The sequence below is a fragment of the Sarcophilus harrisii genome, chromosome 2 (genome assembly GCF_902635505.1).
Source record: "Sarcophilus harrisii chromosome 2, mSarHar1.11, whole genome shotgun sequence".
Lineage (NCBI taxonomy): Eukaryota > Metazoa > Chordata > Mammalia > Dasyuromorphia > Dasyuridae > Sarcophilus > Sarcophilus harrisii.
Window position 1 is genome coordinate 507,391,697 of NC_045427.1, and position 17,195 is coordinate 507,408,891.

The following is a 17,195-nucleotide window of genomic DNA, read 5'->3' on the forward strand; positions in this document are numbered from 1 at the left end:
GGTGATTGAGAAACTCAAATGAAATGTTTAAGCACCTGCATTTAGTGTTTAATGTTTGTGGTGATCCACCTGAGGGCTGAGACTTGACATTAAGAACATTTAGGAGATGGAGCAGGAGGGCTGTGGAATGCCATAATGAAAAAGATCAGAATTCTCCCTCTTTACTTCAATCTCATACCTATAAACTGTCTTGCTGGTCTTAACATCCAGAGACAAAAGATCCTAAGATCTTAACCAAATTCGAAGTGATGGGGAGTAGCTTCTGCCCAATACTTCCATTATGTGGTAAAGTCTCAAGCAATAAAGTACCCAATTTTGAATAGATGTCCTTTTTTCTTTTCACTCAGCATTGGTTTCCCTATGCTAGCACCAGTCTCTTATGTTCCTTTTAATGTTTCTAAAAGAAAATTTCTATCTCAAATACTGAAAAACACAAATGATGTTCCTGGGAAAGGCTTAATTGCTAACTTTTTGCTTTTTCCCAAATCATTCTTGCTAGCATATTCAGATTTAACCAGCTTTTCTATTTTCTGTAGGAAAAGAGAATTCCAAATCCACTAATGGATTCATTTCTACTCCAAATAGAGAAACTTTATCTAGAATTAAAATTCATTCCTCCATCAATGAATGACGCTGCCATTTTTTCCACTTTTCATTTATTTTTCTGTAACCCTTAAAACTACTAGAAGAATGGCTTTCCCACTAATCGACACAAAGTAAGAATCTATATTTAAGAAATGTTATTTGAGCAAAACAAAGTACATGTAATTAATATACTGGTAAAAAGGGTTAAGATAAAATTCATCTTTCTGAAATCAATAATTACTCCAATCAGAAGCAAGGCTTACATGAAGTATGGTTTAATTAATATGCTCAAATAAGTTCCAGAAGAAATGTGCCTTAAGAGAAGCATATTTTTAATAGGAGAATATTTCCTCAAAGTCTATGAAAAGTTGCAATGAGCATACTAAGATTACATTAATAATTGGCTAGATATTACTGTTAGAATACTAATATAAGCTTGTACACTCAGATGTTTTACTGAAGGACTGGGTTTATATTCCTAGAGTATTGGCCAAAGGGATTTTCCTAGGATAAGCTTTTTCTTTTTGTCTTTTTGGCAGCTTTAAGACCTAAGTCAGAGGCAGGCTTCTGAAAAAAACACGTTAGTGTTAAGCCTATCTCTCTTAGTGAAGTATATTTCCCTCCCACAGCTGATTCTTCCCACCTGTACTCCCAATAAATACAATCTTAATTAGCAAGGGCTCTCGCAGGGGTCCTCAAACTGTTTAAATAGGGGGCCAGTTCACTGTCCCTCAGATTGTTGGAGGGCTGGACTATAGTAAAAACAAAAACTTTGTTTTGTTGGCCTTTAAATAAAGAAACTTCATAGCCCTGGGTGAGGGGGATAATCGTCCTTAGCTGCTGCATGTGGCCCATGGGCCATAGCTTGAGGACCCCTGGCCCACTAGTGGTTACTACTATTTATAAAAAACAAAGTAAACATTTAAAATAAAGGTAAACAAATTTTATTCTACTCTCCCTTACCCCTTCTTTCCTTTCCCAAAGTGGTTTTAGATCTTTGCTACAGAACTCCAGGGGAAAGGAAATATTGTTACCACTTTTGTGTCAGTACGTGAGAAGAAGGGGTGAAAGGCAATTTCCATATCACAGCTTCTGAGATACCTTTATGCTAAGATTAGCCCAAAAGCCTCCTTCCCAGCAGGCTAACCCTTTATAAAAGTTGGCCCTACTTAATACTTCCCTTTCTCCAGCTCCAAGTAAGTAGTTTCCCCTTCTCCAAGCTTTATGCTTCTATTCCTCCATTCTGGAGCTATCTTCCAACTTGTCTCTCCTTCCTTTGAATCTGTCTTCAAACTCACTTTTAAAACTTATCCTGAGGCATAGTTTATTATTAATACTGTAACATTATTCCCTTTTTGATTCATTCTGGGGACTAACTCGCACTACATAAAGAGAGGGAGAGTTGCCATTTTACAGTTATAATTTATTTAGCATCACATTACTTGGCTTTTTTCTGTGATGTAATGAATATTTTCAGGGACCACTCCCTTAAAAGAATATGCTCACTTGTGAAAGTAAAGAGCTCAAATATTTACACTTATTTAAAAGCAGTATTCTCCCTTTGGAAAACTGAACTTAAAAATGTATTAGGTTGAAAGGCAGCATGAGGTAGCATGTAGTTGGGGTGGTCTTGGAATTAGGAAAACGGGTTCAAATCCTGCCTGTGACACCTACTGGCTAAATGACCATTGCTAAACCCTACTTCTCAGTACCTCAAGTGCCTTTCTAATACTATAAATTACAGATGAATTCTCAAGCTACATGGGTGAGAAAAAGTTTCTACACTAGGATTTGTATTAACAAATGAAGTCACAGAATGTAGAGTGGGGTGGAAAATATTAGCTTTAGGATGTCAATTTAGAATTTTGAAGTAGGTGATATTCAATTGATGTTTTAAAAAATTCACAGGACTGAAACAAAAGAATAACTTCCAATCAGACATTTAAAAGTTGCCAACATTAATTAGGGGATCATTGGTTTTCATACTGTTAATGAATTTCATCACTATGAACTACTTCAAACCAGGTACATACAGTTCTCTTCCAAACTACTAAATATTTAAATTTGTTTTCGCACAATGTATGTATTCTATAAATATAATTGTTTATTTGATGAATTAACATCGTGATATTTGTAACAGTGAATAATAGAAGTCTTTTTATAAAGAGCATACATAGGGAGAGGTCGGAAGTTATAAAGCCTTCTTGAAAATTAAAGTAGCTCCTTACCAAAAGGAGATCTTTAAGTACTTGTGGAATATAATTGTGGAATTTTCCATTAGTTGAGAGTATATTATGAGGCTCCTGAAATACAAGTTGTATTGTTGTTTCCTCAAGACAATATTTAAATTGTTTCAATTAGGGTTTTATTATCTATATTTGCAATTCTGACATTTCCTGCATTATGGTATTCAGGTTTTTTTTTTTATATTATTGAGAGATTTATGATCATAAAGTGTTTCTGTGCATCCCATCTTCAAAGTCAATCATTTTTGCTCATATGGAATTTATATGTTCTTTTTAACATTGTTGACTTTTTTTTTTTGGCCAGATTCTTTTTTTGCCAGATTTTTCTCCACTTCAATATTTTTGTGTTCCAAATCTGTTAATCTTTTATTTCTTTGGTGATAATCTCTATCATGGATTCAATTATTTTTCTAATCAAATGATTTTTTAAAATTTTGCATTGAATATTCAAAGCTCTTACTTATATTTTTAATTTTTCTTACACAATTTCTTTATTTTTAAAAATAATTATTGTGGAATTTTTTCTATGCTTTCTTGAAAATTTATAGCATTCTGTGATTGATCAAGTACATGAGACAGTGACTTTTATCCAAATTAAAAATCAACTATTCTCAAGGTAAAAAGGGAAAAAAAAGATTGCAATCTCCTGAGAAAGGGCAACTCCGAACAGAAAAGATGTCAGTAGAGGAGTGCAAAGCACAAACTTCAAAACATAAGATTAAATAGTCTTTAAATGCAGAAGCCTGCCCCGCCCCCAACATTTCCTTCCATTGTCTGGGGGAGTCCAGGCTTACATTCTAAATGGGGATATCTATCCCAGAAACAAAGGAAGTCTAATGAGTAACACACTCTTAATTTAAATTTCTCTAGAGAACCACAATACAAGCAGATAATCTTGGATGAGAGAATTCTGTTACCTGAACTGCCAAAGCCATCATGGAAGTACTTAAATACTAATTAAGAAGGGGGGGGGGGGGGAATAGAAGGGGACAATCAAACACCTGCAGCTTTTTATCTATAGCTCAATTTGTTAATGCAAAGTTTTCAAGTCACAATTAGGGCATAGTTCAAAGCCACATTTCCATGAGAGGTCTTCATTTCCATTCTGTCCCTCCTCTTTATTAATCTTTGAAGACCTCTCACACCATTCTTGGTAGTTTCCTCAACGCTCTTTTTCTCATTCTCTAATCCTTCTGGACCTGGTTTGTCCTTTTTTCTCTATTAGGGTCCATCCTTGTCTAATTGAACCTCCCTCTTCAGGTTGTAGTCTTTATCATCCTGATCAGCAATGTCTGTAGTCCACTGTTAATTCCTCCATCCTTTCTCCAATCTAGTTAGCATCTTTAAAGATAGACACAAAAACCTTTGAGACAATCCCAATGGGAATTTAGCTTTCCCAGACTGTCTTAATATAATAAGTTAAGAAATTAAGTTTTCCCAGACTATCTTGATGGCATATCTTTAGGCAGGTCTAGGACCTGGTCCACCACCTGGCTCCCCAATCTTCCCTCTTCAGTTTGCATCTTAAAACACCCTGAGGCTACATTTCTCCCATAAAAGATCTACTTATGATGAACATTTTTGCTAAATTCTCTTCAGGACTAAGACCACTAAGATATTCTCTCTCCCTCAGAGTGTCTTTCCTCTAGCTAACTCTGGCCATTCTGCCAGATAATGGTTCTCACTCACCTCATGGGGGAACTTGTTATTCATATGCTCTCCCAACTCTACTTCACATCTGCCATTCCCAGTGTCCACCATATCCTCCCATTTTGTCTGCAACTCATTTCCCCAAATACATCTATACTGTGTCATAGAGAATGGCCACCGTGAATTCTTCACATGATCAAACCCTAACTTTTGGTGCCTGCCATCGTTTGGTGACAAACCTCATGCTATAGATCACATCAATGAGGACCAGATCTAGAATGGGACATGGGCCAACTTTCTCATGTCTATTTCCTTCACTATCTGTCCATTATCAATTTTTACATAGCAAAAAAAATAATTTTCCACAAACTCAACCTTCTTCAGTCAACAAGTAGTCTAATACCTAATACAAATAGTCTAATGAAGAAATTTTTAATGTTAATTCTGATAGGGTTCTTTAATGTGAAATGAGAAAAGTATATTCTATGTGACTTTTAATTAGTTGTATTGAGTCATTAAAACACTGTTCCCACTGTAGAGGGCCAATATTGAATAAGTCCATGAACAGGAAGAGTCCAGTCCAGGTATTACTAGACACCTGCTCTCTGTAAGGGTGAACAATTCAAAGCACTGGCTTACCACCTCCCTAACAATGAATGAAAGACATACTTGAAATAAATTTAGGATAATCTTGATGGAAAATGCATGTGACAGGAGCAAGGTGTCACAATTTTGCTATTCATAATTCTGTCTTGTAAATATATTGATTTGATAATTACTATTTGCAACTGTTTCAATAAATACTTTGGTATTGATAAAAATCACAACTATTTACAATTCTGTTGGTATTGATAAACATCATAACTATGCCATTTACAATTCTGTTTTGATAAATACCTTGGTATGGATAATTAAAATGGATAAGATAGTTAAGGACTTAAATGTCAAATTATGGTTTATGTATTAAGCCTGGAATGAACATGGCATCACCTGGAGGTAGCTAGTATTAACATGACACTAGTTTAAAGAGTATATAAACCCTGTTCCTCAGATTAACAAAAGGCAATTACAAAGAATATCTTCTGCCTAGCCTCGAATATTCTATTCAGAGTCACACTTTGGGTATTCACTGAAGCTGAGTTCTAGCAAATACCAATCTATTCTGGAGTGATGTTTCTCTAGTCTGAGTGGCCTGGTCCACTGACATATCCAATGTCTTTGTTGCTGGTTAATTATTTTGACCAATGAGCCTATTCAGCATAAAAACTGGGGTTCTATACCTCCAACTCCCATCTGGTACCATTTATCACTCCATTCATTTTTGTCCCTAGTAATTGTAGTACATAATCTTTCACAAATAAAAATATTTATCATGAAAGTCAGCAACAACAAAAATACTAAAAGAAACAGATGTATACATCTAGCAACAAGATAACTGACTAAGCCAAATACTTACCACTTACTTATTTAGGCTATAATGATCACATTTTTTTCAGATACTTGAATTATGCTCATAACTTCTACTGAATACTTGCCCTGATTATAGAAATTTTCTATGAAAGGAAAAAGCAGGGACATGATTATAATAGCATCAAAACTTGTCTTTCTGATCTTGGCCTAAAAGCATACATGACAGGATAAAGCATTCTTAACTAAATGTATGCAATAACAATTCCACCTTATAGCCAGACTCGGGGAATAATCAGGTGGGCTCTTATTCAAAGGAAAACCACTCAGAAACTGAATCAAAAGGATCCCACCCTTAAGCAGAGGCCAAGGTTGTCCTCCCAACTCTTGCCCAGATACTAACCTTCACTTGTAACAATTCAGGATCACATTCCTGCAGGTAGCTTGTGCATATTCCTTTCAGATGATGAATTATTGGCTTGAATATACATCAGACGATTATACCTGAATTCAAAACTCCAAATAATATCAACTATAGTCCTGAGGGATTTTATCTCAAATAGCAAGTCTCAATCAAAATTTCAGGTGAATTTAGCTCTCAAGGATCACATATCCTAAATATGTATTGACTATACCTAATTACATTGATAATAAGAGATTCATCCTAGAAAGTTCACAGTCTATTTTCATATGTAAATAGATGGGTTTTTAATTCAACATTATACTTTAAGATGTTCAATAACCAATTTATATCAAAATATGTACAGGTATTAACCATGTTCAAAGGGACAAAGACATAAACCACTATTCTCAAGTGCTCCTCTAAACAACAGGAACAGTTTTTAAATGACTTAAGACAATTAATTAAAAATCAGAATATACTTTTCTCATTTCACATTAAAGAACCCTTTCAGAATTAACATTAAAAATTTCTTCATCCTAAAAAATTTTAATTCAACTTCTTTCAATCAAGAGTCCCTATAAAATTTTCTGGAAATATAAGTACCAGGTACACCACCAATATTGTTAAAATTCCTCTAAGCACAATCTCCCCTCCCACCAAACCATTCCTAGTTGTAAAGTCAATTTTAGAGGTTATAAATTGTCCTTAACAAAGTTCATTCTTGAGGTTCCTCCACAGGTCTTTAACCTTAGTGTTCTTAGCTTCTCAACTGTAGTTTCAACCATCTCTAATGTCTAGTAAGGTCCTTCCCATTCTGCTTCTTCCAAGACTTAGTAAGCACCCATTCTCCTGAAACTGCAAACTCCAAAAATGTTATCTGGACCAGCAATTCGTGCCTCCTAATGGCCAAAAAGGATAAGGACACTACCAGTATGTAATTCCTTAAAAACTTATCCTTTATTTCAAAACATGGTCTTTCCCTTTTTCCTCTCAACAAAATAAACCAATCCGGTATGGGGAAAGTAACAGATCACTTCTGGACCAGTTCTAATTCTTTAACAAAGCAATAGGCAATTTGTTCTAAGACAATTTAGTCTCTAACATCAATTTAGTAATACATTTCTTAAGAATCTGGAGCTGAAACCTGAGGAGCCTGCTGGTATTAAAGATTTCTTTGAATTTACACACAGCCCTTGGGGGATGCATAGTTCCTCCAATGGAGTGGGGCAGGCACCTACCCAAACAAAACAACAGTATTTAATCCTTACACAATTTGGTATTTAATCCCAATTCTTCCTAAAGAAGTGTCATCTTTCCATAATACTACATAGATTTTTAGAGCCAAGTAGATTGTTCCTTTCCCAAAGTTCACAGTATCTTAATCCTCTTTATGGAGGACTCACCTGATCTTACCAAAGGAAAAAGAGAAAACCCTTAAGGATTCACACTTCTTTAGAGTTTTCAAAGGGAAATCGGAATCTTAAATTCTCCCAGTCACACAGCTGGCTCCCTACTTCTTAACAAAAGGAAAATCCTCTTACAGACTTGAACTGCTTAGAGTCAACCTTCCCATTCTCCCCTCACCAGTTGCTTGCCTTACCTGGTTTGTGCATTTAACTGATTTCAAACTTTTCTCAGCTAGTTAATCTCTTGGACCAAATTAATCTTCTATCTTTGTTAACACACTTCTGTTTTTGCTTTCTCTGAGTGTCTATCTTCCGGAATTTAACTGATCAGAGCAGGAGTTCCCAAACTGAGTCCAAAGACCACTGGAGAACTCTCCAAAGGATACCTGCTCAAGGATTCAGTATGGGAGAGAGCCCTCACAAACAGGAAATATCCCAAACTCCCAAACTGTATGGAAGACGAACCCTTATCCAAATGAAAATCAGACTCTCAAGGTTTTACCTTGAGATTTTAATTTGCTTTTTAAGCAAAAAACCAAAAGGATTTATTGCCACCTCCCAAGAAAGGCTAACTCTGAACAGAAAAGGTGTCAGTAGAGGAGTGCAAAGGACAAACTTCAAAACACAAGATTAAATAGACCTTAAAAGAATAAGCCCTCCTTCCACCTTTTCTCCCACTATCTGGGGGAGTGCAGGTTTACATTCTAAATGGGGATATCTACCCCAGAAATAAAATATTAATAAATAATAAACTCTTAAATTTCTTTAGAGAATTGCTATCTCTTGGATGAGAGAATTCTTTCCCCAAGCCATCATGCCTTTAAAAGAAGAACCTAAAAGCTAATGTGTGGGAGAAACAAGGGGAAATGTTTATCCAAAAAAATTGAACACCTGCAGCTTTTTAGCTATAGCTCAACTTGTTATTGCAAAGTCTCAAGTCACAATTAGTGTATAGTTCAAGACCACATTCCTATGAGGTCTTCACTCAGTTCATCCCATTCATCAAGTATTGGTTCATTTTCCTTTGTTTTATAATACTTGTTGAGAACTTTGATTCTCTTTTGAGAATTTAATATTCATCCTTTTGGTTTTAGAATCAGATGTTGATTTATCTGATTGTGCTCTATCTAGCCTTTTATTGAGGCTTTTTTCTTTTTCTTGACACAATTGGTCTTTTGACCTTTTTAAAAAATCTCATCATTTATTTCCTGGATCCATTCCTTTTCTGGTGGCCACACCTCTGACATTGAGTTGCAAGGCTGCCTCAGCCTCAAGTTAGAAAGTATCTATCCTTTTCCAACCTGGATTCCTGCCATTAGCACCCTTTGGGGAAAATAACTAGTTCCATTGATGTTTTTGTACCATTCTTCAAGCTGGATACAGCTATTTATGCTGATAATCTACACTATTGCTTCCTTGGGTTGTCTCCTTTTCTTCTTGTGTCTGGGAGTCTGCTACTTTTTATGGAATTAGGGTGTTCCAGGCATTCTTTTCAGTCTTTGGTGTTCTCACTTAGAATTGGGTCCCAGGCAAAAGGCAGCTTGTTTTTAACCCCCCTCTTCCTTCCTCCTCTGATTCAGCTGTTACAGGTGGTTGAGTAAGGACAATGTCCATGATTACATCAGAAGGGGAGGGTGGGGTATGGTTCTCAGTAGAATCTCTACTGCAAGGGAGATAGGAACTCCAAAATGAGTCCTGTTAACTGGCTTATTCTCTTTCATTGGCTGTTTTAAATATTAGATTTCTCCAGGGTTAATTCATAATAATATAACATTGTAAAAATGTTCTTTGTCCTGTGGATGTGAAATGTAATTGTAATGACTTTGTAACAATATATATGGAACATAATTGCCTTTTTTTTTTTTTTTGAGGGTTTTGGATTTATTGAGAGTTTGTATAAAATGATCAGGTATTCACTATCTTGATGGCCATATAACCTAGATTCCATCCTATGATCCCCTTGAATAACTATCAGGTGATTAAATTATTTTTAATTTTTTAATACAAAAAAAGGTTTAAAAAACCATGAATAATGACAGCTGTCATTGAAAAGGGAAGTTCTGATATTTAAAGATTTGCATATCACATTGAGATACAATATATAATGATGCAATTTGATTACACAATATTCTGACATCTCACATATAATTGGAAATCTTATCACTCGGATTCTCTATTGAATAAACCACGAATACTTCAGTGGTTTCAATCATTCATTTTTTACCTTTTTGAGTGAAATTGATGTAAACTGTGTCTCCCTGATCTTTGGGGAGGAGTGGACCTAGATTAGAGAAACCCTAAATTCTCAACCCCTCCCGACCTTTGGGAGGGGCCCCACCCTCCTCTTCTTATGGGAAACTCCCACGCCATCTCCATCTACAATTCAATTGAAGATCTTGGCCTGGGGCATAATCACCACCTTTTTGCTTTGAAAATTAGCCCTTAATCTCCCTAGCCTTAAACCATAGAAGGCTAATAAAAACAACTCTGTACCCCAAACCTTTGCTAATTCCTCTCTGTATTTGGCCCACTGGGGAGTTGTTTCTCAGTGTAAACCCATTTTTGCCAAAACCCTACCCTTCCTAAATTCCTTTTGGAACTAGCCCTCTGGGAAGTTACTTCTCAATGTAATAAACCCATTTTTTGCCAAAAACCTTGCCTGCAGATCACTGTGAAGACTGTGAATTCTTTTGCAAAAACCTGTCACTAGCCTGGGGACTCCACTGCTGTTAGGGTAAATCTCACCCCTCATTTCTCACATCTCGACAAAATGAAGTGTGGTTAATTTTCTTCTACCCTTATAATAACTAGATCTGGCTGTGTTTCTTCAATCAGTCATTTCTCCAGGTCAAACCAATTTAATTTGACACAAGAATGCTAAGAGAGCATTTATAAATAAACATATATGTGTGTGTGCATATATAAAAACTAATTCACAAGGCTCAACTTGGAATTCTTATTTCTCTTGCTGTAGAGATTCTACTGAGAATCATGTCCCACCCTCCCCTCCTGAAGTACTCATAGATACTGTCCTTGCCCAATAGCTGAATTGAAGGAGGAAAGAAGAAATGAGATAAAGTAGAATAAATTAAAAAATTAAATATAAAATTAAAATTACATGCAAAAATAACTACATGTGACTTAACTCAGCTGCTTTATTGGTAAAATACAATTTAAATGAAAACATTACATACTATGTATTTTTTAAAATAGATCTCTGATCAAAATCAAATCAACACCCTAATATTAAACACCAAACATGTTTAATTACTTGGGCAAGCTCATACAACAAAGGGAAAAAAGATAATTTTATAAATACTTCTAAGGTAAAGAATTAAAATGTATTATTATTTTACTTTGATTTATTTACTCAAATTTGTTCAATTTGCATAGCTTCTTTCCTACAATTTACAATTTTATTTTGCCTTCTACAGAAATTGCAAAAATAATAAACATGAAGTCATTTGGCAGTATGAACTAGAATACAACAAAAGAAAATGAAAGTGAAGTGGTTTGGACCTCATTATCAACACAATATTTAGCTGCTTGTAGTATTCATTTTTATTCTAGTTCAGTTCCTTGGATTATATTTCGAATCTTCTCAGCATCTTTTCGTACAACTTTGTTGGATGGGTCAATCTTAAGTGCTGCTTCATAATCCTGTAAACCTATATTCATAAAGCAAGGGGCAACAAAATATATATTTTATAGAATATAAAAAAACTTGTATATATTGTAATGCCGAAGAAACTGAGCAAGATAGAGATTAGAGAACAATTTAATAATTTATTTAAAAAGGAGAGATTTACTGGGACTAAATGGATCCATGGTTTGGTCCCAGGGCTGAATGAGACTATTGTCTCAAAGAATCCAATATGGACTGTGGCATACAAGATTCTTTTATAGGGTAATAAGAACAATGACATAATGGGGTGGGGGAAAGGGAGAGGTTAATGTGGATGAGGATGACCTAATGGAGAGAAGCACCTAAGATGACATAACGGGGGAGGTACTGGAGAGGCTCCTGATATGCTAATGATGTCTAAAATGGATAAAGACCTTTATCCCATTAAACATTAAGAGGGAATAAGTATAGCCTAAGGTCTAAGATATAAGACCTTTATCCTATCAAACATTAAGAGGGAATGGTTATAACCTGAGGCAGAGTAACTAAATAGGACAATTAGGGAAACTGGGTCAGGACATTAAAAGAGAACTGTGGCACAACTATATATATATATATATATATATATATGTACACATGTGTGTGAGTGTGTATACCTCACACCTACACACAAATATATATATATATATAAAACTTATTGTTCTACAAAACTGGGTCTTACTAGAATAAAGATATATACTTCTTTCCTGATATTGGATCTTCACAGTTTCCTGCCCTGTCATTGTGATGAAAGGATTTATCTTCTCTTTCATGCATTTTTGATCAATCCACTCAACTGACTCCTTCCTATATGGCTAAAAACATGTTTATTTCTTTCAAATGCTAAAATACACATCCTGGGACTCATCCCTCCCAAATGATTACAATTCTCTTTCTTTCTAATACCTCTTGTTAAACTTAGTACTTTGCATAGAACAGGTGCTTAGTGAAACCCTTGTTGATTTGAATTGAAACTTCCTTAAAATGTTGTCTTCACCCTGATATAAACATTTTGGAGAGCAATATGGGACTCTACAATAAAAAATCCCTCACTGGGTTATATTTTTTAACTCTACAATTTTATTCCTAAAATTTTATACTAAAATATCAAAAAGAGACCTATCTGTACAAAAATATTAAATGTTTATTTATTTAAAATAGCCTATACATCAAACAACATTCTTGATTGTGTTTGACTATCTGAATTGGCTAAATAATTTATTTGAACAAATTATGGTATATTAAATGAATGAATTCTTATGGCTCCATGAAAATAGCAAATAAAAATACAAGAAAATACAGAGACTTAGGTAAAGTTACTTAAAGTGAGTGCAAAAGAACCAAAACTGTATACTCATTGATTAAAAATATATCCATACATTTTTTTTCTTTAAAAATAATCTAGTTATATATTTATGCACACCTGCATCTTTGATTTCCTTCACAAGCTAATTGTACAATAATTCAGAGTCTGATTCTTTTTGTACAGCAAAATAATGTTTTGGTCATGTATACTTATTGTGTATCTAAGTTATATTTTAATATATTTAACATCTACTGGTCATCCTGCCATTTAGGGGAGGGGGTGGGGGGGGGTAAGAGGTGAAAAATTGGAACAAGAGGTTTGGCAATTGTTAATGCTGTAAAGTTACCCATGTATATATCCTGTAAATTAAAGGCTATTAAATAAAAAAAAATAAATAAAAAAAAAAATAATCTAGTTATTACCAAAGTAAATAAACTTTAGAGAAACTTGAAAGGTAACATAATTATCCTGACCCAGTCTGAAGAGGGAACCCCAAAACTGAAAATCCATAAAGGAGAAAACCTCCTTCGACTTTGCCTCAGTGAGGGGACTCCACCCCAAGCACAAACAGTGTCATTTTTGTTATCTGAGTGGGGTCAGCTCAGTCCCAAAACTCATTGAATTCAATTCAAACTCTAACCCTAGTTGAAACCTATCAAGGAGCCAACCTGGGACTCCACCCATGAGCCCCCTTCAGCTTGTAACCAAAACCCCCTATTATAAAAGAGCCAAACTAAAACCCTCTCTTTGCAGAGAGTCCAAACATGCCAGCTATGTCATGCTTGGCATCCCAAGGAGCCTCTGTCCACTGGAATACATTTTCCAGTGCTCTTTTTCTTTACTGTCACCTATTTCCTTAACCAGACTTTAACCTTACTTCCAACCCCCATAATAAACCTCTTTTATCAATCTAGGTTTTCAAGTCTGTAAATTCCTTTAGAGAGGACTCTTGTGCTGTCAGAAGGGAATCCCAGAACTCCCTACTCTTGTGCTACCACTAGACCTCATTTAGACCTTATTTAACTCCCGGACTACCAGTAACCCTAATTTCATTTGGGTATCCCATATCTAAACCTCATCAAGTCCTGACTCAGTTTCTCTGCTTCAGTTTATAATAATAAGCTCAAAGTTTAGTCCTGCAAAACCTCCCCTTCCTCTTTATCAGAATATTTGATAAGGATAAAAGGATGTTTTAAAATATCAGAATTCCTCCAGAATGTCAGATACCATCTTATCAAGATTCCTCTTCCCATCTCCCGGGTTCCTCCCCCCATTAGGTCATCCCATCCCCCATGCCCTATCAGAACCAGATTGTCAGAGTCTCTTTCCCATTCTCAGCACTCTGACTCCCCCCCTGCCTCAGTCAACCCCCTGAGTCTGAGCCATATGTGTATAGGTCATGTATATAGGTTAAATACTGTCTAATCTCTATCTTGCCTCAGTTTCTCCAGCATTACAATAAGAGCAAACACATTTTTGTTTATAGTCTGCTAATGTGATTAGCTCTAGAATGCTGAGTTTGTGGAAGATTTTCTTTATGTTTTTGTATTTATTTGATATCTTTGTTGATGATTATTAAATTTATCATAATTTTTGTCTTTACTCAATGCTTTTATTTCCCCCTTAGCATTCATTCTTCTCTTAATTCTTTATAATTTGATTTCTATCTCCAACATTCCACTGAAATTTTCCTTCCAAAGTTAACAATGATAGATAAGTAGACAGATGGACAGATAGCATATAAAAAGGCTTATTAAGCATATATTATATGCCAAGTTCTCTGTCAAGTTCTGTGGTAAAATATAAATACAAATATAACGGCTATTATGCCAAATTTGCCCATGTGTCATATCTTACTACTTAAGATGTTGTGCCACAGTTCCTTAATTGTCCTACTTCAGTTTCCAGAATTGTTCTGCCTCAGTTTCCCTAATTGGTCTTGTCTCATTTCCTTAATTGTTCTGCCTCAATTCCCTTAGTTGCAAACCCCACCACCCCACCCCCCCAGTTCATTAAGACTACTATAACTCAGAGGTTATACATTCTCAATGTGTAAACTCAAAAAGGGGGAGTCCAGACTTCCTTGGCTCTAAACTAGATATATCCTTAACTCCCAGTTTCTTAGAATTTATGGTCCTACCCCACAACCTATCAGAACCAGATTGATGGTTCCTGCTGTAGTTTGGCTACTTCACCAGAGTTTGGACTTCACTCCCTGCCTTTGTTTAGCTACTCACATTCTCTGCTGGATGATTTTGGACATCAGCTCTTGGGGCAGCATGCCCCCAGCACAATCTCTCCCTCTCAGAAATCCAAATAAAATATTAAAAACTCTAATCTCTATCTTGCCTTAGTTTCTCAGGCATTACAAACAATAAGCATCAAAAGGACAAGAACCATTTTTTAATTTAAATCTCTTATTTTCAGCTTTGTATATTACATACAATAAGCACTTAAGAAATGATAATTGAATAAAACCTATTCACTGAATGAAATGAGAAAATTTAAGACGTAACACATTACAGGTGTCTGGGAAAATTTGATAAAAATCTGAAGAAGGGGTTAAAAAATCTGTATTATGCCTCATAATTTTCTGATTGACTTTAGAAGATCATTTAATGTCTCTGGATCACACTTTGAAGGACTAAATGGCCTTTTTATCCCTACTTTCTCCCCCCTTAAAGCTTTTACTTCTAAAGACATTTATGGAACAGTTTAAAAAGGAATATAATGAATATTCAAACATAATCATAGTTTTGAAGGTTGTGAAAGCCAGTCAGATATTAGCTGTACTATCAAGTATTCTTCCTAACATCTTGGCCTCTTCTGAAGAGTAGCCCAGGCATCTATGTATTTAAACTGAAGAGTCTTAGATGTGATATGCTGCAGAGTTGCATGGAAGGAATAACTAGTATTCTTAGCCTTCCTCTTCATTCTTTACTTCAAAAGTATCCAGATACATCTCCCTGCAGTCTACCTGCAAGTCAGTAATATTCACATGCCTCAAAGAATGCTCTGTTTTGCATCTTCTTCCCTACATACCAGAGAAAGATATTATTGGCAAAGGGCACATAGAACTTGTCCAGATGAGTCCAGACTCAACAATATCTATAGTGTTGCTCAGATTTCACACTGGCTGATAAGATTTTGGTCAAGTCACCACCAGGAAGCAGAGGAGAAAACTGTTAATGTCCTCCTTGAAGTCAGTTGGGCACCACTTCACAAACTAGATGCTATTCTTTGTCTTGATGGTGGTATGGCAGCATTAACATTGTTGGGAACTGTATATAGGGGATCCTTCAACTCAAAATAGAGAATTCTCAGTCACCATTTCTTACTCTAGGTGACAAAAATGGAAGTTCAGAAGGAGCTTCTTGGAGCTGATTAGAGTCTAGGTAGTAGAGTGGGCATTTGCCCCTTTCCCCACCTGATTCAGGATATAGCTCGAAAGCATTCACATGCTTCATACCTGAGAAAAAAGCAAAAAAAAGTACAGAAGCCAGTAGCTCACTTTTGTGAATCTGATGAGCTCTTTTAGTTTACCATGCAATTAGAGGTCTCATCTTCTACTGCAAAACTTCTCAGGAAGAAATTGTGGAAGGCCCACCCACAAATTCTCACATGGTTACTCCATGAGAAATGACAATGGAGCATGCTTCAGAGAGGCAGAAAAAGTCCTCCCCCTGCCTCACTACATAGGCACCACATTTTTCTTCCACATGGCTTGAAATTTCCATGTTAGGAATTACAAATCAGTTAGATAGCAAAGTTATTTTTTTTCCCAGAAGGCAAATAGTTAAATGCATAGAACCTAAAATGATTCTCTAGCTCCTTTTTTTTTTTTTTACCATACACAGATGTTAAGTAAATTTTTACTAGTTGACAAAACTTTTAATGATAGAGGGTTTCATGTCTTAAAAGCAGAGAAAAACAATTCGTGTAGAATGATACTCAGCTTTTCAAGGTATGTTGTTCTCATTTGCAAGCTTGTATCTTGTGCCCTTTGCAACTTTTTATTCAAGATTTTTAATTTATGGTAGAACCTGCAATTACTGGGATCCTGGTTGTGCTTCCTTGGTTGTAAACTTCCTTCTGGATGCTTGTGGTATTTTTTCTTTGATCTGTGAGTTGTAGATTTTGGCTATGACATTACTTAGACTTTTCCTTCAATGCTTTTACTTTCAAATGGTGATAGGAAGATTCTTTTGGTCTTTACTTTGTCTTCTGATTCTAAGAGATCTAGGAAGTTTTCTTATTTCTTGAAATATGATGGTGAAGGGGAAAAAAGCAATATAGTATCCAGGCTTTTTAAAAATCATGTTTTTTTAGGCAAGTAATGATTTTCTCTACTTGACCTGTTTTTCAGAGCAATTGTTTTTAATAACGAATACCTTACATTTTCTTTTATTTTTATCTTGCTATGTCATATAGTCATTGATTTCTGTTTAATCTATTGTGGTTTTCAGAAATTCCATTTCTTGGGGAAAATTTACTTTCTTTAGAGCTTTTATTTCATTTGTCCCTTTCT

General features: G+C 35.4%; 1 protein-coding gene across 2 annotated transcripts in view; it reads right to left on the reverse strand.

Annotated features, from left to right (window-relative positions):
- Positions 1-10,839: 10,839 nt before the first annotated feature.
- Positions 10,840-17,195, reverse strand: part of DNAAF4 (dynein axonemal assembly factor 4) — a 72,862-nt gene continuing 66,506 nt past the window's right edge. The window contains exon 9 of one of the 2 annotated variants that reach the window (XM_003755727.4): positions 10,840-11,365. In XM_003755727.4, the coding sequence (XP_003755775.1) occupies positions 11,259-11,365 (107 nt within the window). In that variant the 3' untranslated portion in view covers positions 10,840-11,258. The remainder of the gene's footprint in view (positions 11,366-17,195) is intronic. The other variant, XM_023498682.2, reaches the window with a different exon arrangement.